Genomic DNA, 26936 nt, shown 5'->3' on the forward strand with positions numbered 1-26936 from the left:
TCCCTGAGGTAATTCAAACTTGTTTCATGTTCTAATAGCGCTAAACTCTTATGGTTATTTGACCTGTACACTACCCTGACCAGATTTTAAAGTCCTCTAAGGTCCCACAGAGTAAAAAGTATGTCCAGGTCACAAAAAGGTAATAGACAGAGGGATGGGAAAGTGCATAACACAATATGTCCCCTCTATCAAAAATATTAAACTCCCCCTTGTAAGGACATAAAAAAGCTATAAAATGGCATCTAGCCTCTATACTTACCAAAATTGTTTTCCTTTAAAGTGTAATTGAAAAACATATATGTCATCTTCAGAATCAATATTTCCTTTGATGAGCTATCCCTTATATTCTAGTAATATCTCCCCTTCAATAAAGTTTCTTTTGGCAAATACACCTTGCCCCGACAAAACAAAAATACATGTATTTAAATAGCAAGTATTTTTTTTAACCCAACCCCCGAAATACACCCCCTTCTAATATATATATATATGTATATGTATATATATATATGTATGTATGTATGTATATATATATATATATATATATATATATATATATATGTGTGTGTGTGTGTGTGTGTGTGTGTGTGTGTGTGTGTGTGTGTGAGAGAGAGAGAGTGTGTGTGTGTGTGTGTGTGTGTGTGTGTGTGTGTGTGTGTGTGTGTGTGTGTGTGTGTGTGTGCAGAGAAAGAGGGAGAGAATGCAAATAATTAATTCATAAATGAAAAATCTTGTATAGTCAAAGAAGTTGCTTAATACAAATACAGTGAAACTTCTCTAAACCGACCAGCTGTCGGACCGAAAAAAAACGGCCGGTTTAGAGGGGTGGCCGGTATACCAAGAATTTAGCATTTAGAGACATTGCAGCTCAATTTTTATTAGATATTTCATTGACATACCACAAACCATATAATATGGTGTTGAAGGACTATTTTTTCACTATTGGAAATAAAACAAAATAATTTACTAACATGTTTATTTTCAATTTATAGCACTAAAACTAATTAAACATGAATAAACTTTTTTACATTGACATGCATAAATGATGGAAAACATTCCGTTTAAATAAAACTGCATTTGATATAGGTATAGAAATCTGTAGACTAGCAGCATTTATGTAGAATTTCCGCTTATGTTTTTATATACAAAACAAACACATAGCTATTTGATTGCTGCAATTAATACACAGAGTAGGTACTGCTCACTTTGATATGGGGATCTATGATCAATTATCGGTGGAGATCAAACTAGACCGTTTGTACCTACAGGTAATTATTACCAGAAATAGTCTTGCTGCAATCATCTAATTTTAACTTAAAATTTATAACAGGATACATAAAGAAAACACAGAGGCCTATTATTGGAATTCCTCTTACCTTTAAAAACTCTGTTTATGTCCATTGCTTATATCGTTAACAAATTTGTTTTGACGTTTTTGAAAAGTAGAGTAGTAAAAGTATAATTTTAATTGTGATGTTTCTTAGGAATTTTAAGTCTATGGAAACCTCCAAAAAATTATTTATCTATTGAAAATTATCATTAACAGTCATGGGTTTGTTGTTTATTAACTACCGCTTATATCCATGGTGCAACAATATGGCGTATTGATTGTAGTAATTCAATATGTGCATATCTGTTTATAACATTTCGTACGGAAATTTGAAAGGGTCACTTGGATTAGATAAGCACCAATTAGCCCCCTGGACAGCACAGGTAAACTAAAGAACTTATAGAGGCCACTCGTGTTTTTCACACCTCCGATCGATAATTTCCCACCTGACCAGTAGGTCGGTCATTTTTCCCACCTGGCCAGTCTTAATTACCCCTCTGGCCAAAATTTTCTAGTCTTCAAATAGTGGCCGGTATTATAAGGGTAAATTACACATGTTTGTTAACAATTGTACCGATGTCCGGTTTTCAGGGGTGGCCGGTTTTGTGAGACTTTCATTGTAAGGAAATATTAAGGTTTCTGCCGGGACTTTGAAAATCGGCCGATATTCAGGGAGAACCGGTTTTCTGAGGGGCCGGTTTGGAGAAGTTTCACTGTACCTATTTCTTCATTAATCAATTTTGCTTCAACATTCTCCTTTTCATCAAACTGTCTTTGTTCACAGTTAACCAGCAATGATTCTTCAACTTTTCTTTTCCGGATTTTCCTTTTTGCATTCATTTCAGAAAGCTGATAATGATAAGTAACAATCAATTTATAGTTAGTGATTACTCTATGTTATTTCTTCAGTTTAAAGGGTAATTCATCATGTTTAAATCATTTTGTTGGGACATGTAGATTAAACCAAATATCGAAAAATCCTTCCATCTTTATATAGGGGCCTCCGTGACCGAGTGGTTAGAGCATCGCGCTCAAAATAACATGGACTCTCACCTCTGGTCGGCGTGGGTTTGAATCCTGCTCACGCCGGTAAGCGAGAAAGTTTCCCAGTTTACTTGCAGAAGGTCGGTGATCTCTTCCCAGGTACATTGTATCTGGGTTCTCCCTTCCACCAACAAAAACTGGGCGCCATTATATAACTGAAAATTTTGAATGTGGCGAAAAAACATCAAAAACAAACAATCCACCTCTCTATATATAAATACACTGTCTTTATATGTAGCGGTCAGCCTGTTCGATCGCCAGCCAGATAGCTCAGTTATTAGCGCACCTAACTAGAGAATTCAGGTGACCAGGGTTCGAATCCCGGTCTGATCCATTGCATTTTTTCTCTTCCTGTTTTTTGTGCTGTTGACTACCCCTGGACTTGAAGATGAAAGTCCTGCCGGAGGGAAAATAATCTGGGCTGTGCCCTGTCTTCCATGAAGACAATTTAAGGAGGGAGGGATATAGCAGTCAGTTATATAGAGGGGTATGCTTTTTTCATCTTGTATTCATATATAGAGGGAGGCAGGATTTTTCAATCTTTGGTTTTTATGTTGAGCAACTTATTGACAGAAAATCAGGTGCCTGTGGCAAGTCAAAAAACTTGATTTCGATGACAATGAAATTCTCGCCACGTTGTTACATGCTACACGGTCATTAAAAGTGGAAATGAGATACAGTTAATTATCGTAAATTCAAAAGGTTTAAATACAAGATACGGCCACCCCATGGACTTGCAGGTGATAGTCAAGATGCGGAAAAAAATCTGGGCTGTGCCGTGTCTTCGAAATATATATCTATATAGATCTAAAGTACCAAAATACATATACTATATGATGACATGCATAAAAAAAGTGACATCACGAGATTTCAAATTAACACTAATCAGTATAAATTTACACGCCTTTACATCTTATGATCTATTACTAGACGGGTAATTGAGTTGCATTTTGTCTGTCAAACTGACAAACATTTACAAGACTTTGCTCATAGTTTGAACTGGACAAACATTTACTTAGGTCTAACCCACGGCGTCCCGCCATCATAAAAGCTACGCCAACATTGCTATCCCGAACCCGATCGTCCATAGTACCTCGTAATTCGCCAACCAATTTTTCTAATCATATATTCATGTTTAAGTGATAACGTGTAGATGTTAAGTGAAAAATATGAATATATAAATTATAAATCTAGAATAATTTGATTTATACTAATTTAAAGAAAAGCTAACCAGGACCAAATGCGGGACGTTTCGCTCCGAGGGATCAGACCTCAGTTACGCTCTTGAAAGATTTATAACGTTTGGCAAATCTCGCACATAAACCGTTTTTAAAATTGCCATATCACCGATTATAATATAGATCAGTTTTATGTATTCCATTGAAATAAAAATACTCTGTATTTACCTAATTTGCGTAAAATACGTAAAATACACCCGAAATACCCAAGAAATTAAGGGGGTAACGGAAGACACCTGTAAAATATAAACGCAATTCATCATCAGTTTATTCTTTACAGTTTGTGTTATTGTAATTTCCTTTCTATAAATTTATAGTAATTCTACCTAATCTCACCCCAGTCAGCCTTGAACGATAGAGCTGAATCGTACATTGCAGTGGCGTAGCTACACTGTAGCACTGTATGCACGTGCTTACAAATATTTTCGTTAATTTTTTATTACAAATTACGAAAAATGTCCTCAGCTTCTGGGCGGCTGCCACCCCGAGACCCCATGCTTACAAATATTTCAAACGTAGCTACGCCACTGCATGTACCGTGGTTTACAACGATGATTTGATATGCACATTTATATATCGCTTCAAATGACTTTTTATGAAATGACTCCCTCCCCTCACAAAATCACACACAACTAGATCTACATGTATTTACGGTTTTACGATTTGCCATCTCCTCATCTTACTTGTTTCTTTTGAGCCCCTCCCCTTCACACACAATTTTATCCTACTGATTTTTTTCTTTTCTCTATGGAATGTCTTGATCATGATATAGATCTACATATTATTTGTAAATGTTTATATTAGTTTTATATGTAGCAATATTCCATTATCACCTGCATATGGTGTTTATAGATCTCAACTTATTCGATATGCAAGAGCTTGTTCTGCGTGTAGTCAGTTTTTAAATCGAGGTAAGCTACTGACAAACAAGTTGATGGTACAGGGGTTTCAACAGTCTCGATTGAAGTCAGCATTTCGCAAATTCTATGGTCGTTATAACGATTTAGTTCGTCAGTACAACCTCGCATTGGGTCAAATACTGCCTGACGTGTTTCAAACCGATTGTTAAGCCGTTCTTGGCACACTGATTTTGACTGCGGATAACTCCGTTTACCTGATCAGGATATAGGGCTCACGGTGGGTGTGACCGGTCAACAGGGGATGCTTACTCCTCCTAGGTACCTGATCCCACCTCTGGTGTGTCCAGGGTCCGTGTTTGCCCAACTATCTATTTTGTATTGCTTATAGGAGTTAAAAGATTGATCACTGTTCGTTATCTTCACCTTGCATTAGACTATTTTCTTGGAACCAAACATATAGGGTATATTCGGGTAATTCTGAACAGCGGATAATTCCGGACAGATTACGACAACCTATTGGTAAAAAGGGGGAGGAGAGAGAGAGAGAGAGAGAGAGAGAGAGAGAGAGAGAGTCTGATCTTCAATCAAATATTTTTTTCATGTGAAAATGATATAGAGAAAAATTGGCAGAAACAATTTAATATCATATGGCTTACTGTGTTTTATGGTATCATTAACCATTTTGAATTACAATTTCTATATTCTGTGTCAATACTTGCTGTGAGTATTGACTATATAAAACTATGAAAAGTCTGATTTGGCAAATTAATGTTAGTCTTGAACCCAGGAGCATCACAATTATGACCCAGTGCTGAATACAATCAAAGCACTACCCTTGAAAAATAAATTCTATACGGTTATGGTAAAACTTAGGATACATATAAGTAGCAAAATTGAACAAGTGTTTTAATTATTTCAATATTTGGCATCAGTCTTTACCCAAACGTGGGTCTGTGCTGGCTGTGGCTATACAGTACGACTACTTTCAACCAAACAAAACATTTAATCTATATGATTACGCACAACTTGGTGCAGTCATACTGAAATAATAATTTCAAATTGTCAAAGATGCTGTTTAATTCCCAATAGTTTGTCATTTTTAAGACACATACATCAATATTTCCCATACACTGCATGCAAAATAAGCATTTTCCATGTTTATTATTTGAAATTAAATTCATCTGGAATTTGAATTTACAAATGCATAACCTTAAATTGTATATCATAATTTTGCTTAGAATTTGTATTTGATAATTCACTAAAATGATGTAGGGAAATCTCAAATGCACTAAGATATTGGCCATTCTCATGGACACTATTTTTTCAAAAGGCAAATTTAATGTGGGTTCTATAAAAATAGCAGTATAACAGTTTCAACTAAAGAGATATTGATTTCAAGGCATGTATTTCAAATATTTCCTTGCACAAGTCAATCTTACCAAACATTGATGATTTGAAGGAAATACCCTTGATCTTCCAAGACCAGTTTCGACATAACAAACGAAGTGTAACTTTCAAGAATGTATAAGAAACCATTGTCTTAAAAGTTAACTTTAAAATCCTCAGTAAAAATAAACTCTTTAAGAACTGAATAACTTGATGAATGCAGAACAAATATACCAAACTTGCACATTATCAAGAGCCTGAAATGGAATCGGACCAGAAATTAGCTTTTATGGCAGTACTATATATATATTTCATTTATACACATTAATAATTTATGGTAATATTCTTAAAATTCTATAAGAAATATAAGAAACCTTTTTTTTCGATATTGACCGTCCGAATTTTCTCGCTAGATAATTTTTTTAACGTAAACATATAGTACCTACAAATAGAAGGAAACCGTAACCGACTCCAGTTTTTGATTGAAACTTATTTCAATTATTGTTTTGATTGTCTTCTAACAATATTCTTCAAATTCAAGAACCTATTTGAACCTATTTGTTTAAACAGAAGGCCATTTTTGTACGATAAGACGCGTGGATATCTCAATAAAATCTGCATAACTTTGTAGAATTATAAATCTTTGTCAAAGGTACATAAGGTATATATATATAGTCTTACCTTAAAGTCTTACCTTAAAAGTTATCGTTGTGATCCAAGTCGTAAAATCCCGAGGAGACTAAAAGTATTTAAACGAGTTCCGAGTTTCAGCTAGTCAACCAATCAAAAAATCATCCAATCACGATGAAGGATATGAAAAGCGTGTGTAAAAAGTTGAAAGTGGTAAAATATGAGTCGAATGAGGCAGGTCACACACCTGTCAGTAAACTGACGGCATACCGAGGTAACTGAGACATTGAAAGCATGCAATCACCATAGAATATCCACACAAAAACAGAGGACACGGAAAAAAGTACCTCGGCATTTCACACATACCTCAGTCTGTTGGTGTGTAAACATATATGGTACCTCAGAAATGTCGGTAGAAAAAACACACACACACACACATACACACACACGTGCGTGCGTGCGTGTGTGTGTGTGTGTGTGTGTGCGTGTGTGCGTGTGCGTGCGTGCTTGCGTGCGTGTAAGGAAGTTCTACTATATATGGATGAAGGATTTGTGTCTTTTCTAGAAATATTCTGCCCTCCGTCCGTTGATAACGTCATGTTATCCTCAAGTTGTGGAAGAAAGGTGGGTGAAGCCTGTAAGTTCTCCTGTACAGAAGGTAATACCTCCTCTACGTCACAGCACTTAGTTTGTAACGATGACGGCACATGGAACCAGAATATGAGCGATTTATGTACACGTAAGAAAGAATTAAATGTTCAAGGAAGTTTTCATATATTCATTCAATGAAGTACTAGAAGATTAGAAGCTTTTTTATAAAAAAGAAGAAAACAAAAATAAACAAACAAGTAAAGAACATGAAAGTTATATATTGCAAATGGTATTCCTTTCAAAACACTTTAGTTATTCTCCTATTTCAACATAAACTTGATTAATTTATTCATGTATGTTCATTTATCTTGAAGCACACTAAATAAGATGTTTACATCATACTGATATTTCGTAACTGAAAATTTAATATATGCGGCAAATAAAATTGTGTTTTTAAACGGATTTCTTGTGTAGAGTAGAGTAACAAAATATGTATAGAATATACACATTTCGACTCCATTAATTCCAAAATAACTTCGTTCTATCATTTATATCATTATATCATGGGACAGGGGTTTCAACTGTCTCGGTTGAAGTCAGCATTTCGCAAATTCTATGGTCATTATTTTTATGAATGTGAAGGATATTGCCGAAAACGAGAAAATACCATGAAATTAACTGAATATCATTTGCATGATGTACAAGGTATTGAGGAAAACGAAAGAAGAAATTTTACGAAATTAACAGAATATTAATTTCAAACATTATATACAAGATATTGGGAAATACTGGGATCATCTTCCGAAGTTCATTGAACATTACGATATCATTTATTCAGGTTTGCGTTGTTCCAAGATCGAACAAAACGGACGTCTTGTCGATTGTGAGTCAAATGCCGGTGATACATGTAGATATGAGTGCAACAGTCGTCTGGAAACCAATCCCTCTATTCCAAATATCACTTGCGGCACAAATGGCGATTGGAGTCATAATATCAATGATTTATGTGGTGAGCATGCTTTATTGTTTAAGACACAACCAAATAAGTGAGACGTAGAATGGAAATGACAACCATCCCTCGATTAAAGTTTGGAAACTCCTTAGAATATATTTGGTGTCCTACATACATTGAGTAAAACAGACGTGGGAAGGAATTGACCACTTTCTATCAATTACAGTTTGGAATAAATCTTACTTTGTACAATTTTTGCAGTGCTATTATGTCCATCAACAATCCCAAACGGAGAGCTTGCACAATGTTGCCAGAGAAGAGTTGGAAATAGCTGCACATTTACCTGTAGCGGTAGTCACAGACCGTCCACTTCTCGAAACATTGTTTGTACCTCAGACGGTACTTGGAGCGAAAACATCAATCTATTATGCAAACGTAAGATTGTTTCTCTACACTGCTATGGATTCTTTAAATTAAACGAGTACTTAACTCAAAGAAATCATTGTTCAACGTCAATTTGTGAGAACGTAAAATCGCGATTACTATAAATTGGATATCCAAAAATCTAATTAAATTAAGAAAATAATGAATCTGCAGATAGCTTTCTTGCAAATTAACGCTATGTTTTGACTGCGGCCTAATCCGTTTACCTGATTGAAATATAGTAAGTCTCAGGGCGGATTGACTGCGGCCTAATCCGTTTACCTGATTGAAATATAGTAAGTCTCAGGGCGGATTTGACGAATGGACTGGGACATCTGGTATGTCAAGAGGTCCGTGTTTGCCGAATCTTAATTTTGTATCCCTTATAGGAGCTATGAAATTAATCACTGTTCGTTACATTAACCTGTTCATGATAAAGAATATATTATGCTGTGCAAGTGATCGTAAAGCACTTAGATTGCTGTTGAATCTCCTTGTTCGTGAGGATCAATATTCGCGGATCATTCGTACGAACGAATTTATACTCAACGAACATTGGAACAATTTTCAGTTTTTTAAAGCTAGAAAAAAGCATCCCGATTACATGAGGTATATGTAGACAGTATTATCAATATGGTATGGACTCATGAAGTTGTCTGTTTCAGAACACAAAAAACAATTTGTTTTCATTTAATCATTCTTAAATCGTGTATACAATGTAAATGCCAAACAGCAACAACTTAATAATGAAACTACACGAAGGAACGCGCTTTTATTTGCATCGGTTGTAATTTCCCGGTAGGTGTGAATTGATTGGGCTGCGCAGTTGTATTGATATTCTAGTCTACTGTGGTTCTTTGACAAAAATGTATTAACATAAGTTTTTAGTACCGATATACCGGCAAAATATTCCTGCTTGGAATTAGGTTCGGGATTCCTAAACTAAAATCGCATGTGTCATTGGCAAGGGCGTTATCGTGGTGAAGGATTAGTTTATTTCGCAGAGAAGAGAAAGAAATCCGTTATATATTGAATTCACTATAGTTAATATTACTCACCAACTGCTTAAATTGTGTATTGCTGACTTTAAATAATTACTTGCTTGGACAGTAAGGTGTATAAAGGAAAGCGATTTGAGGCAACTTGCATCCTGTTTTTTGAAACCTACATCAAACCGACAAACACTTTGGAATATGAGAAATACGAGTAACAGAGATATACTACAAGAAAGCCGCATCTCAAGAATTCAAAATAAACCTTAAAGAGGAGACTCTTGGGTTATAGCGATAATGAAATCAATCAAAACATATAAGTGTTACATGTACTTGACACCTTCAATCAAACCACGCTTTAAAAGCAAAATACAGGTTAAACACCCTGTGTTTGTCGCCATATACAACCCTCGAATTCAAAATATAACACAAAAGCTTTAAGATATACTAGAGACAAATACTTTTTTCTTATCTACCTATTGTTTCACAAACGCATTTTAGGGGATATGCTCAAATCATCATAAAATTATCAAACTGCATGGTAATTTTAAAGTACAAATAAGACTCCTTGATGAGGTGGATTTTCATGCAATTAGAATTATATTTGTTCCCAAATCATATCGATTATTTCAATAATATAACCTCGTATTACACCGCCAAAACACTTAATTAGTGTAGAGTCATGCGATTGTTGAGGTACGTGGCTGATTGGGGTCACATATTATCTTACTTGATAAGGCAAGATCATTCTAAATCTTAGTGAAATATTGCAATACATATTGGAATACCGTTTAAAATATCGCAATATATGACGATACGGAATTTCTAGACAATACCCAACCCTATCAATTGACCAGTTGGCATGGATTGGTTTTACGGTTGAAGTGACCTATAGAATCCCCGCAAACCAGCTTGGTTACTCACGAAGATTTACCCCCACGAGCAATGGTGATTCCACATTGATATACTGTATAGGAGAATAATTTTACGGGTTGTAATTTTCACGGCTTTTGTCATTTTAGACACATTCGCGGTTCACAAATTCGCGGATTCGAATCACTATAACCCCTCCCCCCATTTAAACACAGTGTGCATTAAAGAATAATGAAAATAAAATATTCACGGTTTCTTAAATTCGCGGATTTGACTAGACCGCGAATATTGCGATAATTCCCACCGCGATTTATTTTTCCCTATACAGTACTTTATGTCTTTTATTTAATTTGTTCTGTTGGTTTTTCATCGATACATCACTGTTTATAAACAAAATCAAGATTGGTTTATATGCGTTTAGACCTCTTTTTTGCTGAAAAATAAAGATATCCCGAGAAAAAATACCAAACGTATATGATAGTATGATTTGCGATATATTTCTGAATGAATAGTCTCTTGCATTACCAATTCAATTTCATATGTCATTGAATGCTCCTAATTGTTTTTATATGAAATTATATAAAGCAATACATTTTGTATTCTGATGCAGAAATAGCATGTCCATTGGAATTAAAGAACGGAAATATATCCTCTTTATGCCGGGGACGTACTGGAGAAAAATGTGACGTAATATGTCACAAGGGATACACAGCAAGCTATTCAGAGATAGTTTGTACATTATCGGGGGCTTGGAACAGGAATAGTGATGATGTTTGTGTAAAAATTTCTGGTAAGTACATATTTACCTCAATATCTTGCATGGAACTCCTTAATTAAACGTCTCCATTTTTTTAGTCATATGGCATTATTTATTTATATCAAACTACAGTATCCCTGATCAGAACTTTACAAATCTTACGTAACAGGCTTTTACATCCCTTTTGACTTTTTTTATTTAGAGGAGAAAGGCATTACCGTTATTGGAGTTGGGTCATCAATTGCAGTCATTGTGATTGTCACTGCGATTGTAGTTAGTGTTTGTTTCGTCAGGCGAAGAAAACCACAGGGGTAATATTTTGCTTGAGTAAGAAAATTGAAAGACAGTTCTAGAGTACACTTCTTTTTCGAAATGTTTGTTTAAATTACTGAAATAATCCTTTTTCAATAATTGAGACTCATTATGAGTTCATCATTTGTTTTCCATACTATGAAACTACATGTATGATTAGCTACATTATAATAAATCGCTAAGTTATATGCTTTATTTCCTAGAAATGAATCCGAAGAAGCAACTGTAGAAGATCCAATTTCAACATTAAATGGCGGGTATTTAACTGGGCTGGAAAATTCATCCCTCCGGGACAGGCTGGTTCCTAATGTGTACAGCAGTGTAAATGAATTGCACGTCACAGAATACGAAGAAATGGCCATTGAAACACACTTATAACTTAACATTACATTCCATAACTGTCTTGATACCCATTGGGTCAATCCCTATTTTACATATCATGATTGAATTGCCTGATTTTTTCCCCAATAATTTTCCATCTTTTAGGGACAAATATGAACAATGAGAGTCTTACTCTTCTCATCATTCTGAAAGGATCATACACTACTGGACGGAAAATGTTCCGAAAGTATAATTTTTGTTGCTCATTACTATTATTGTGATATTGGTGTTGATAAATTCTGATATTCACTAATACCTTTACTGTTGGTACTGTTAATTTTAGTTTGTGCTAAATATTGCTGATATGTACTTGGTTTGTTCCGTGATTACTGATATTTACTGATAAGTGCTGAGGAATGCACTGTCGATACTGATAAGTGCTAGTAAATGATGTGGCTATTGGTGGTCTTGCAGATGTGAAAATGTGCCACAGTTTAAATAAACATGATAGAAGTGTGTTTTTTTCCTTTCAAGTATTTTATTTCAAGATTTCTTTTCTGATATGTATACTGTTCCTCAGCTTATTGAGAAAATTAAAACAATATCAAACACTATATATATTTTTGTCTGAGAAAATCTCCTTTTGGTCTCTTTCCTTAATCTTTTCATTAAATTATTCGTAAAATCACTGTTTGATACTAATAGTATAAATGATGATACTAATGAGTAATGTGAGTGATTCATGTTTTGAATGTGAATGCAAAAGTTCAGTGATTATCAGAACCTATCAGCACCAACAACACGATAATGGTAATTGTCAGCAACAAATAACACTCTCAGTAAATGGTCCGTTTAGTATAATTGTATAAATAGAGTTGCAGATATTCTGTCCACTCACCCTCCATGAGAAAAAAACAAACAAACGTGTTTTTACAACGAATCCTTTACACAACTATACAACAACCTACTGTTGTTGTTTTTATACAGGGTGTTTAGGCATCCTATTTTGAATTGTATTAAAACGTGTTGTGTGTTGCAGTGCTATAGCTTCACTATTGAGACCTTCATTACCTTTTCAGGGTGTATAGCGTTCGTTAATGTGATGTGTTTGTAAGTGATTGATAAATCCAAATTGACTACAGACAAAAAATGCCTTGGAACCTATAGGACATATGTGTAGTGATGTGCTGGAAGCCTTGACGTGTACCTTTCGTCCCCATGTTGTGTTTCGGTATAGTCTTATCATTATATATCGCCATTGACACTTGTTATTAATAATTGATAAGTTGCAATTTTCTGTACAGCTTCCTTCTTTACGTTGTCAAGAAGCATTATGATTAATCTCATAACTACGATCAAGAAAACAAAATTCAAAATATGACAAACATGGAACCCTGGGCATACCAAAGGTGGATCATGTACCTGGAAGGAATATGCATCTCCCATTGACCGGTCACGTCGACTGTGAGTCATATATCTTGTTTGGGTAAACGGAGTAATCTGTAGTCAAACTCGGTATGCAAAGAGCGGCCTCGATCGTATGGAACGTGTCGGACAGTATTCTACCCATTGACAGGTTGCTGTAAAGATAACAAACACATTGCCTAAAGCTGTCTTTAAATGAGATTGTCAAAATTCAGTAACATCAAGTATCTGTCAGTAGTCTGTCTCGATTTAAAAACTGACCATACGCAGAAAGAGCAATTGCATATAAAACCAAATGAGATACATAGCACCATATGCCGGTGATACTGGAATATTGTTACATAGATATGGGAATTTGACGATGGAGAATCAAAAGTTTGTCATAAAGTTGAGTAGTTTTTTTATTTGCAAATTTTAGTTAAGTATTTAGTTTGTCATTAACATCTTTGTTAAATAAAATATTTAAGCACGAACCAGGCGTGAAAGACTATGGTGTCTTTGTTTCGAATTAACTGAGAATCAATGAAAAAGAATATCGTTATTAGATAAAATGTCGATACATCTAAATATTGACTTGAGGGTCAGTGCAAGATATTTCTTATGCACAAGTTTTAGAATGCATTCTACCTCACAATACTATAAAACAGGTCAGCTCATAAAGGACCTCACTTTGTACTTATGGCAATTCCAACGGACTGTTTGAAGACCCGACCTGTACATATGACATAGATATAATTAACGACGTACCATGGTATTTTTACGATATTTATTTCAGATTGCTTGTGCCTGGAATCAGAATGATGTTGCAGAAGTAATTTTCAGTTGAATTATCTTGAATTACCCCATTATTCCAAGCATCGATGCCCTCATCGTGTGCAATGTTAGTATAAAGTGATATAGAATGCCTGGTCGCAAGCAGAATATGATCTAGCAGGACAATGAAGGTTTTTAAGGTGATCAGTCGCGCCCTTCATATATGACAGCGAATCTACATGCTGACGAAAATGTAAATCAATATATTCAGAGATTTTCTCCGTGGGATGTCCGATGACACTGACTATAGGACGGCCTGGCATGTCTTTTTGTGAAGATTTGGCAGTAGATAGAATAGTCCTGGTCTCTAATCACGGGACTAATCATCTTTAAACGTTGTAACCAATTTAACCCTTGTTCATTTTCTGGATGGTTTTGGTAGTCTTGGCATAGATGTTTTTGGTGGGTAGACCGTAACTTTATAAAAGTATTCGTCCGGGTATTCTTAATAAACCTCTGTTAAGCATTTGTCTTTGTCCATAACAACAACAGTAGAACCTTTGTCTACTTCTTTTTTGACAATATTATTCCGGATTGCTAATGTTTGCAACGCTGATTTTTCTTCTTTGTTGAGATTACTGTATAGGGAAATAATTTTACAGTTTATAATTTTTTTTTTTTTTTTTTTTCATTTTAGACACATTCGCGGGTTCATAAATTCGCGAATTCGAATCACTATAAGCCTCTAATCTTTAAACACATTGTGTATTAAAGAACAATGAAAATAAAAATATTCGCGGTTTCTTAAATTCGCGGATTTGTCTAGACTGCGAATATATTAAAAATTTTCCACTACGATTTTTCCCCTATACAATATTATCGGGTCAAATCTGACTGAAAGAATTTGATGGATTTCTTCTTCAATCGTATCAATGTAAATACCCCAAATTTGCCACCCCGAATGTGATTTCCAAGTTTTTTTTTATCTGTAGAGATGGTACTTTTCAAAGACGTCCGTTGTATCGTGGGTGTCTTCTATTATTTGTTGACCATTGACTTCATCTGGAGTAAGACTGCTTGGAAAGAAGTGAAGCCTCAGAATCCGAGAAAGTAACAACATTCAAAAACTGGCATATTTCAGCTTTGTTTTTGTTGTTGGTTGTAATACGAAACAGTTATTTCGTCTTCAATTCCGTCGCGAATTACCTTGGGTAACTTCATTAAACAAGCACACGGACGTATACGAGATAGTGAAATCAGGCACTTACCGTCGTTTGTGAAAGTGAGAGGGGGCAATGAAAAAAGGGTTGCCTTCATATTTGTTTATAGAAATTATTGGTTAGCATAATAAGCTGTTATGTCCAACACCAAAATCGTAAGGGAGGGGGTGTTATCCTTTTGTACACTCAGCAATAAAGTTTAATTCATCCACTAGCATTCACCGCTACTGTGTAAAGGTCCAGCTGATAATTAGATATTTGCATATAAAAACAACGAACGTCGCATGTGTGATAGTAACGCAAAAAGTACCTCATATTAAGAAACAAAACACAATTGTGTGGGGAGGAAGGGGGCGTTGCTACATGTAGCTGACTGAAAATTGATGCATAAAGTCATTATGATATCATTTTATAGCGGCCAATTTGTTACACCGACTCGAGAAATATATGAATTTTTTGTGATTTTCCCATAAATAATGAAAAAGGTGGTTTTTTTTTTTTTTTAGCAAATAATAGATTCTTGCTGTGATTCGCTGCATGATATGAATATCTAATAAAACATGGCTAAAAGATTCAGATATAAACGTTCTAATTTTTTGAAAAAAATATCTATTAACATTGAAAACGTTATTTGGTAAAAAATTACAGATAAAATCTTTAAAAAAACAACAACAACACATGTCACTTAGGAAAGAGATAGATCGAAGACATATATTATAAAAAGTAATTAAAACGAAATTATCGAATTTAGATATAATTTTACCATATTCAAACTGGAGAAAAAGTACCGATCCCGATCAAAATTGAGAGAAATTACTAAAATGGTCATATTGTTGCTCATTGTATGCACTGTTGATCAAGAAATTACGTTCATTTATAAAGTCGTTTAATTTGTAAATCATTATACATCAAGGGAATGTAGTTTTCTGATTATAGTGTTCTCGTTGACTACTTTTTAGCTCTTCTGAGCCGAAGGCTCAAAGAGCTAATCATATGGACATATGTCTGCCGTGCGGTGTGCGGTGTGTGGTGTGTGTCAACTTTTTGGAAAAAGGACTATATCTCAAGAACCCCTTGGCCAATTTTTGTCAAATTTGTTACAGAGTATCCTTGGCCCAAGGGCTTTCATTTGTACTAAAATTAGGGTTGTGACCCTTTAACAAGAAGAGATAATTAGGAAAATGCAAACAAAAGTAGTGGTTGCTAAAAAATCTTCTTCTCAAGAACCACTAGGCAAATTATCACCAAACTTATGCATAAAGATAAGGCTAGGTTGTAGATAAAAAATTGTTCAAGGCATCATCCTGGGGCAAAGGGTGTTGTCTCAAGGTCACTTCAAAGTTGACCTTAAATTTTGTTTTGTTAAAACTTTGATATTTTGCCTAGTATAAGGACTAGGATCATCAAATTTTGTCAGTTGATGCACCTTAAGACCTAATATCATGTTGTTTCAAAAGTAGGTCATGGTGACCTACTTTTTGAATTTCGCAGGTAATTATTATTAAATGGATTTTGATGCATATCTTGGACGCTTTTGAGCCTATGATCATCAAAAATTGTCAGTTGATGGATCATGGGACTTTAAACTGTGTCATGTAAAAAGTATGCAACCATGATCTACTTTCTTAATTTTATGGCTAATCATTTATGAATATATTTTAGGTTGTTATTTCAAATACCGGGATGTTTAGAATCATCAAACCTTGTAAGTTGATGCGTGTAGAGGCCACAAAACATATTTATAAAAAAAGTAGGTCACTGTGACCTACTCTTTGAATTTTGCAGACATTCAAATTTCACATTTTCAATTTTAGATGCATATTTTAGACTCAATGAAAGCTATGATCATCAGACTTTGTCAGTTGATGCATCTTGAGTCTTCATAGTTTGTTGACCAAACAGTAGGTCACCGTGACCTACTTTTGGAATTTGACGGCTATATTTGAATATTTCAGATACTATTTGACTTACAATTATCAAACTTTGTCAGTTGATGCATGTTGAGTTTTCAGAGTGTGTTGACTAAAAAGTAGGTCACCGTGACCTATTTTTGGATTTTGATGGCTATATTTGAATATTCCATATAGTATTTGACTTACAATCATCAAACTTTGTCAGTTGATGGGTCTTGAGTCTTCAGAGTGTGTCGACAAAAAGTAGGTCACTGTGACCTATTTTTGGAATTTGACGTTCATATCTGAATATTTCAGATACTATTTGACAAATTTTAAAATTCGGAATATTTCTGAATTTTGACCATTTCATTTCAATTTCTTTTTAAAATATATTTCTCTTATATATCCTTTTCTAATTGACATGCTGTTTGAAGATTTTATCCGTATATTCCAAATTTATTAGCAAATAACGTTTTCAATTTTCATAAATATTTTTTCATTTAAAGAGTTAGAATGTCTATCTGAGTCATTTTGGCATGTTTTCTTAGATATTCATATTATGCATTAAATCACAGCAAAATTTGAACCCTAAAGTATCGTATTTGCAAACAAAGTACCCTTTTTATCATTCTGGGATAAATCACAAAAAATCATATACAATTCTTGAGAGCTTGTTTCACTTTTTCAATGGTTAAATCATACTCCACAAGAGGTGTTTTAGCGAGCCATTAAATAAAAAATAAGTGTAATGAATTACCTTCAACCGTTAGTCCGTGTTCTCAGTAGAAACGGGGCAACACAGCGGGAAGTACGCCAAAAAGTGTTTGTATTTTACTACCTTTCATAACAATATACGTTTACACCGAAGAGAAAATCTGAACTTAAAACCACGTATAAGTGAAAACATTCATGCAATAGCGAGTTTTAAATTCCCATTTGATGACCGTGTGTAGATGTCTGAAGGAGATGGTCTCCCTCACACATCTACACACGGTAGAATGAAGGCCATTTCACTGTTTTGGCTAATTCTAAGGTATCCATAAACAAACTAGTGTAAAATTAAATCTAGTACAGATTTCCGTTCCCTCTTTGTATGTCGATGTGTAAACCTATATTTATATTGCAGGTGATATTTAAATCTATACGTCGTTCCCCATAATCCTGTTCATTAAATTTTCACACAAGAGTAAAGAATTTTACTACGATATATATGGACAATGTAGGGATCACTGCCGTGTAAACGTTTTATGAAAGTCCCAGATAGGGACCCATGTTTGTTGTATTGTGTGTTATTTATCTCTGAAAATCCCGCGCGGGGAACGAAAGAACAGAGATTAGCGGTAAGTATCCGAAACGGTCCTTTTGCTATTCCTCGCAGTATAATCCATACATATACATCAATGGAATTCCCAAGGGGACGGGGAAATCCCAGAAGAGACATTTCACATCCCCCACCCCCATTGTTTGCAACCCAAATATTGAAATCATTGAAACCCCCATTGCATCTTCCACTATACGAGAGGTACTGCCGTTTTAAGTAGGGCAGGGCGACGGGTATGCTCTCTCCTCAAGGTCAGGAGGAGGTCATTCATTCCCCTTGTTGTGTATAGCTATTTGACCTAGATAGTTCTAGAAAGTGATGTTTATATTTCATTGACAACTGTGACCTGAATGTTCTAGATCATGCTATTTTAGTTGTAGGATTACGTAATGGCTGCATCAGGGTCTTTCAAGATTGTACTAGACATTTCATTCCCATTAAATATACACTGAAATTCTTAGTATAAAAAAGCTCTGGTTAGACACTTCTCTATTCACTTGGATTTTTTCACTGGGAAGTACGATTTTGGATTAGTATTTTTGTGTGTGTAAATTCTGTTTGGATTTATTCAACTACCGAAAGTTAATATTTTCCTATAGTACTTCGTTACTAGCATGAAAATACGGATGTATATTTAATTTCTGTGATAAAATTTAGAAATTCATTTCAAAATTAACGATTATCTCCCTCATGCATAGCTTTTATCCTTAGACGAATTTGACTCCACATTTTGGCACTCTGTTTTCCCTAAAATACCTCTTACACGTTTATTGTTATTTCGGATTTCAAAAACTTCGGTTGAGAATCACTGAAGAGACATTATTTGTCGAAATGGGCATCTGGCGCATCAAAATTGGTAACGTATAAGATTTACATTATTAGAATTATCTTTCAATTATTATTTGTAAATAAATCTTGTTCGATTGTTTAATTGTATTTTGTTAGTATATTCTGCTGCGCTATATTAAGGGTTTGATCTGACCCATAATACTCTTCTATTGTCCATATGGGAGGTAATAATCCGGGTAGTCCTTCTCTTATCCTCCCTATTGTTCTCTCACACCATAGCCCCATTGTTTACCTCCCCCATATGTCGGTAATACTACTTACAACTCAAAAGATATACATTTGATGCCTTTCTCAAACCCATGTACATTCTAATATCTATTTGGTTCTTTCACAATTTTCACCATCAAATCCGCCTCCAGGGGTTCCATTAGAACAGTTGTAGTTACCTATCTTTCATTGCAAACATGATCTATGTTTTGGAGGGAAATCCTGTACATAAGATGAAATGCACATTTTAGTAATGCTATGTTTTCCTAAGACTGTTTATAATTTGTGATTTGACTATCTTCGCTGTGCATTTGTGAAATAAATCGGGGTTTGTGGGTAAAAACATGCGAATTTTTTTCATTAAAAAGTTGCACATTTTCTGCGTTTCGTCCTTCCCTGTCCCGTATTACTCAGATAAAGTAAGCTCCTGGTAATATATTTCTGAACTTCTAAGCCAAGAATATAGGTTTAGCATGGCTGTAATATAGACACCAATAGCTTTAAAGTTAAAACCCGTTCACATAGATTGTTAAAGTTATACCATCAGTCGCATTCACCTATATACACAAAACATCCATAAGCAACGACTTGCAAGATCTTAGACTATTCTCTTTTATTACATTTCATGATCCTAAACAGTTTTCTTTTATTGCATTTTATGATTTTAGATTGTCCTCTTTTATCACGTTTGCGATTATACACCATTCTCTTTCATTACATTTTATGATTCTAGATTGCGCACACTGATTGTAGTTGAGATTCTAGACCAGTCTTTTGATCTTAGCCCGTTCTTTTCTTACTAGAGATGGAGAACCGAGATTGTTCTCTTTGATTACATTCGACGATCCTAGATCGGTAACATTGATACATTTGAGATCCTAGAGAACTATTTTGATTACATTTAGGATCATAGACAGTTGTCAGTGACTACACATGACTTCCCTATTTATTTCCTTTTTTATGTTTATCAAACCCAGACCGTTCACGAATATGCATGTGAAAAAGCTCAGTTTTGTGCAGATGTACTCACGCCGTTATTTTTTATGCATCTGAATCGGTTTATCATTACATTTGACGACCATAAGTTGATCTCTTAAATTACATTCAACATCTTAAATCGTTCACCGTATGAACATTTGACGATCCGCAACCGTTCTATATTTGCAATTGCTGATCTTAAATCAATTTGTTTTATTAGAATTTATTTTCGTTGGTCGTTCTCTTTTATTGCAATTGAGATATGAGATGTTCACTTCATTACATTTCCAATCTTTGATTACATTTCACGATCCTGGGCCGGTTTGTTGACATTTTCTGACATTTTCTTTGATAACATTTTACTATTCTGGACCAAATTAAATTCGATGACTGTTCCCTTTGAGTCGGCGGCAGTCTTTAATATTGGATACACAGAAAACTCAGCCGTAGTCACGTGACCGAAAGACAGCGTGTACCGATTAATGTTTATAAACTGTTTACACCCACCAGGCTGAATAAGTATGATTGAAATCTGCTCAGAACGGACAAAAATGAAACAAGATCTATAGTACATATACATGTAGACCTATTTGTTTGAATAGAGATGTCATACAAGAACATAGTTGCAACATGCAAATGTACTCATCACAGGGAAGAGAACCGAAAACAAACTACAACGTAGAATTATGATTTATCCTATATTGGTCAGGAACTCATGCATCCATCTCAACGACATTGTAAACGTCTCAATGTATTTAGAAAACACAAAGTGGTGATTGGCTTTTTATAGTTTCTTTTTTATCTCAATTCCAATATCCTAAAACAAAGAGGGGGAAATCGGAGTGAAACAAAATTTCTTGAAAATAATTTTGTACGTAAATATATAATCACTTGGTCTGGGTAAGAGTGTTATCGAAAAAACAATCTCGGTTCTCTATCTCTAGTAAGAGTGGTATCGGGTTTAGTCTGGATATGACACGAATCGTTCTTATATAGCACACAAACAAGTAAACAAAATCTCACAAGATAACTCACGAACTTCATCCAACCGTATAGCTGCAAACTGACACTCATACGCAAATCATTTTACCTTTCATACTTATCTCTGGGCCAATGAGCAATCATCCCAATGAATATGAATGGGATGGAACGGTTTACGATGCTATTAGTGTTATATTAGGGATTATCTCCCTCATGCATAGCTCTTATCCTTGGATGAATTTGGCTCCAGTTTTTGGCACTCTTGGTTTCTTTTTATCTCTTACAAATTTATTGTTGTTTCGAATTTTCAAAAATTCGGCTTGAGCATCACTGAAGAGACATTATTTGTCGAAATGTGCATCTGGTGCATCATAATTGGTACCGTATAGGTTTTCCAATGAAATAATGAATGATGAATAATATTATGAAATTATATTAGAATATTAAACATATGATATTTGACTCTGTGATGCATTTTCCCAATATCACATAAACAGGCCATTATTCCAACATGTATAACGGGGCGTATTTCTCTCACTGTAGAAAAAATGTACAACAAGCCTTAGACATTAGACTTTGATTTCTGGTTTCAAGTTGTAAAGAAGTAGACATTGTATGTAACACGTTATGATCAGTTACAAATCTAACGGGTGTGTAAGTATTTAAACAATATTGTATTATGTATAACACATAAAGGGATTGAACAGCAGGCGTTACCTTTATAAGCCCTTTCCATTCATATACTTGGTCAAGGCCATACAGATATAGTTAATGAAATAATAACTATTATATACATTGACGTGTTTAACAGTTTTCATTTCTATGATAATTTACAGCTTGATGTATGACTGACAAATATAATTTAGGTATGGATATAGAAATTTACTACACAGGAAAAAACATATAAACAAGATGGTTATGTGGTATGAAAATGAACGATTTTAAAAAATTAGTCAAATATATTTGTAGTTAAAATAAATCTATGTACAATTCTGATAATTGCAACATTTTGGTTATAACTGAGATTATTGTCACCATACAAATAAGTTCTAAAGATAAAGGTAATTGTAATCGTAGATCATTAAAACTTTGTATCAGTATTTGTCTTTGTGGACAATATTTTGGACACTTCAGACAAAAGTGAAGTGTGGTTTCAGGACTATTTTAACACAAGTCACAAGTAGGATTTTCCCTAAGAAAGTGTTGAAGTTAATCAGCATTAAGATTACTGACTTTCTTTCGCGATTGACAATGTAGTATATTTGCTTTTCGATTGCCATAATTAAAATAATTTTAGGTTTGATGGAATATATACTTTTGATGGCACTCTTGAAAGAGAAAGTGTTGGAATACTTCGAATACTGAATGGTAGGTTATTCCACAATTTTATAGTCGAAGTGATAAATCTAATCATATACGGAGTTGTTTTCGCTATTGGAATGCTACATTTTAGAGAATCCTAGTGTGTAAGTATGTACATTATATGCCCAAAGTCGAATTTCCATGTGAATATGCTAAGTTAAATAGCAGATCACACAATCTTTAACAATTTTATAAATACAAGACAATTTATTTTATCTTGCCTATCTGCACTGCATTGTAGATAACTACACTTCAATATATTTCAATAGAACAGAACCAAACTTCCTTATTGATCAGATGTCTGTTGACAAAGAATTTTTGACTTCATTTCGGGTATCCTCTTTCTGTCAGTTCGTATGGGTGCTTTGTTTTACCTGAGCATTAACAATGAGGTGGATCACTCTGTGTTTAACAATTATGACTATGCATGGAAACGTCTGTTTTGGTAAGTTTAGATTAATGTCTTCTTTTATGGAATGACTAATATATTTGCATTTCTTGAGCAGTTTATTTAGATTAAAAAACACTTGACCATAATGAGAATTTCCTATTGTTTCTTTAAAGTTACCTTCCCTATAAAGATATGATCGGACAAGGGACAGTGAATATTTAACATTGGAACCAAGTTAAAACAATTGATCATTTTCAGACCTCAATCTAATTTTGTGTTTATCTTAAATGGGCGAATAGGAATCGATATATTTCTCTGAAGCAGCAAAAAGGTCAACTTTGGACAATTTTATATCTGTCGAAAAGCATTTTCCAATGAGCATGGTGAAAAATAATACGGAACAAAAAATTGCCAGTGTAAATCATCAATGCACTGATACATTGTTACTTTCTTAAAGTGTCGGAACTGAGAAGATACAAGGCCAGTAAAGAAATTTATAAAATCACTGAAAAGGCCACGACACTGTTGGTTATTTAAAACTCAAATTTTCGACGCAACCCGCGTCTTTATCAAGAGACATATATTACATAAACGAATAACACACACCACCATATATATATATATATATATATATATATATATATATATATATACTGAGAATAAGTATCTATCCAATACAGTTTATTCATACATTTAAAAGCATAAGGATTCAAATGAGATCCATTGAATGAGATTCATGAAATGTCTAACAACACAAATGAATAACAATGTCACTAAATACATTGTTCAAGTCAGTAATATTTGCTATTTAAATCTAGTGTTCCATTTTGTGTAACAATGACCATTTTCATATTTGTACTTTTATATCATTTTTGGTCATAGATATATGTTTGAAGGATGGGTTTAGAAATGTTTCTTATCCTAATCGATCATTTAAAGTTCCATAAAATAAGTTTAAATCCGTCGCCATCTGCTCTAACCCTGTTTGGTCCAAAAGGAGCTAAAAATGTATACATTAAAGCTATGATGTGGCTGATATGAACCCATTTATGTGTCTGTAAAATGCACGACATTTTGTCTTTCTTACCTTAGACAAACGTGCAACACATGTTACATCAAAACTTTTCGATATGTTTGTTTAATTGCATTTTTAAAAAATGCAATTGAACACGACAATCTTGTATCATGATCATATTTCCTTTTTCCATTTTTGTTGAAGGAACAACTGTCTAATGATCTCAATACGTCTGATGTTTGATTTATCGCGAGGATTGATCGTGTGAAATGTTGATTATTATTATTATTGTCAAGCGCGATGATTAATGCGCAATGAAGAAAAAAGATTATACTTTTTACTAGTAAAATTAAAGTAAGGACTGCACAATGTTGGGGAGTAGACCTGATAGACAGGTTGACGAGACAACAGACATCGACTGTTTAACAGATCGACAGGTTTATAAGTCACCGGTTAACAGGTCGTTCGGGTGACAGTTCGACGGGTTGATAGGATGTAAAATGAATGACCACTAATATGAATGCAAATGTTTTCAGTTTGAGGGGTAGTCCAGTTGATGTGTTAATAGATTTGGTTGATGACGAGGCATACCTATATTGTACTGAGGCATACGAAACATGCTTGTAGAAATACATGATGAAAAAATGATTAATTTGCCGCATGTGGTATCTGATTTATCAATATGCTATAAAGGTTATACATTGATTTGTAAGATTTGATTGATTGTATATCACGTAATGTCCCATTTGATAATTTTTCACTCATACGCAGACATTACCATTGCCTATGAAGGGCTACCGAATTCAGACCCACACTCGGTGCTTACGGCTTTGAGCAGGGAGGAATCATTATCGTGTCACACGTGCTGTGACACAGGGCCTCGGTTTTTGCAGTCTCATCCGAAGGACCATCCCATTTAATCGCCTCTTGTGACAAGCATAATTCCTTTTTATTTAGGTATCAGCCTTTCGACTTCTGAAATACATATACATTTATCTGATGAAGATATAGCGTTCACGGCGAGTGTGACCAGTCAACAGGGAAACCTTACTCCTCCTAGGTACCTGGTCCCACCTCTGGTATATCTAGGGGTCCGTTTTGCCCAGCCTCCTGTTTTATAGTTCTTGTTGGGGTTATGAGATTGATCACTGTTCGTTATCTCCACCTTTCATACATTTATTTCATTGCATTATAAAATTTGATATCAATCTCTGAAGTTATTCAATTTGTTGTTTTCTGTCGGACCTGATCCTTTTTAACGATTGCTAGTATCAGCCTGTCGACCTTTGTTGTGATACATTATTTCATGTTGTCGATCTGTCAACACTTTTAATATACGAATTATTTCTTCATAGTGCATTAAATTCATACGAAAATCATCATTGTAGGATCGTTATAAAAAGGAAATATTTTTATACAAATTTAAACTCGGAAGGTGTAGATCGATTCGAAGAAACTACGTATTCGTATATCCGAGTTGAACAAAGTTTACCATCATTATATAGCAACCCAGCTATACGTACACATTTACCTAGACCACCAGATCACTGAATCAGGGCTCTGGGCACTGAATTTCCAAATGGTTAGTTGGCTAGATTATTTTTAAGTCCAGTCGAGAATTTTCACTAATATCGAGACGTCGTCAGCCGTGTGTGAAATGCCACAAATTTAGACCGATGTTTATCTCTCATGGCCGTAATAGTGAAAATTCTTATACGCGCCAACGTCTGGCGCGACACGGGACCTCTATTTTAAACTATTTATACGAAGAACGCGTAATTATTCTAATCGTAGAGCGTTTACGTCTTAGGTTTGACACAGCTATCACACGAGCGGTTTTAAAGAAACCAAAGCTAACCCATGCTTGAACTTTTCAAAACCAAAAATTATAGATTGAATTCTGATCATGGGGTCCCGTGGGGATCCGGATTAGAATAGGTTCTCAGTACCCCTTGCTTGTCGTAAGAGGCGACTAAATGGGGCAGTCCTTCGGATTAGACCGCAAAAAGCGAGGCCCCGAGTTACAGCAGGTGTGGTTTACGATAAAGATCCTTCTATGCTCAACGGCGTAAGCGCCAAGTATAGGCCTAAATTTTGTTGCATTTTACCGGCAATTGTGACGTCTCCGTATGAGTGAAATTTTTTCGAGAGGGATGTTTTCGGTTGAGCATCACTGAAGAGACATTATTTGTCGAAATGCGCATCTGGTGTATCAAAATTGGTACCGTATAAGTTTTACATTATGACCCCTGGGTTGAGGCCTCTGCTGGTGAACTGTTAGTCCCCGAGGGTCTCTACAGCCCAGTAGCTAAGTACTTCGTTATTAGCTTGAAAATACGGATGTGTATTTAATTGTTGTTGTAAAATTTAGAAATTCATTTGAAATTTAAGGATTATCTCCCTCACGCACAGCTCTCATCCTTAGACGAATGTTATTCCACTTTTTTGGCACACTGTTTTCCCTGTAATAGCTTTAAATCTTCATTGTTATTTCGGATTTCAAACATTTCGATTGAGCATCACTGAAGAGACATAATTTGTCGAAATGCTCATCTGATGCATCAAAATTGGTACTGTATAAGTTTTACATTATGACCCCTGGGTCGAGGCTTTATCTGGTGGACTGTTAGTCCCCGAGGGTCTCTACAGCCCAGTGGCTAAGTACCTCGTTACTAGGTTGAAAATACGGATGTATATTTAATTGTTGTTATAGAATTTAGAAATTCATTTGAAATTTAAGGATTATCTCCCTCACGCACAGCTCTCATCCTTAGACGAATTTTACTCCACTTTTTTGGCACACTGTTTTCCCTGTAATAGCTCTAAAACTTCA

At 34.7% G+C, this 26936-nt stretch overlaps 2 protein-coding genes across 2 annotated transcripts in view; both read left to right on the top strand.

Moving 5' to 3' along the window:
* Positions 1-26936, top strand: part of LOC125679644 (low-density lipoprotein receptor-related protein 4-like) — a 408142-nt gene that overhangs the window by 155440 nt on the left and 225766 nt on the right. The window lies entirely within an intron of this gene.
* Positions 1-26936, top strand: part of LOC130052395 (low-density lipoprotein receptor-related protein 2-like) — a 199338-nt gene that overhangs the window by 109146 nt on the left and 63256 nt on the right. Inside the window, exons 14-19 of the mRNA XM_056157240.1 lie at positions 7051-7224; positions 7915-8085; positions 8290-8463; positions 10927-11106; positions 11276-11384; positions 11589-11754. Coding sequence (XP_056013215.1) covers positions 7051-7224; positions 7915-8085; positions 8290-8463; positions 10927-11106; positions 11276-11384; positions 11589-11754 — 974 coding nt within the window. The remainder of the gene's footprint in view (positions 1-7050; positions 7225-7914; positions 8086-8289; positions 8464-10926; positions 11107-11275; positions 11385-11588; positions 11755-26936) is intronic.

Source organism: Ostrea edulis, chromosome 2, assembly GCF_947568905.1.
Source record: "Ostrea edulis chromosome 2, xbOstEdul1.1, whole genome shotgun sequence".
Classification (NCBI taxonomy): domain Eukaryota; kingdom Metazoa; phylum Mollusca; class Bivalvia; order Ostreida; family Ostreidae; genus Ostrea; species Ostrea edulis.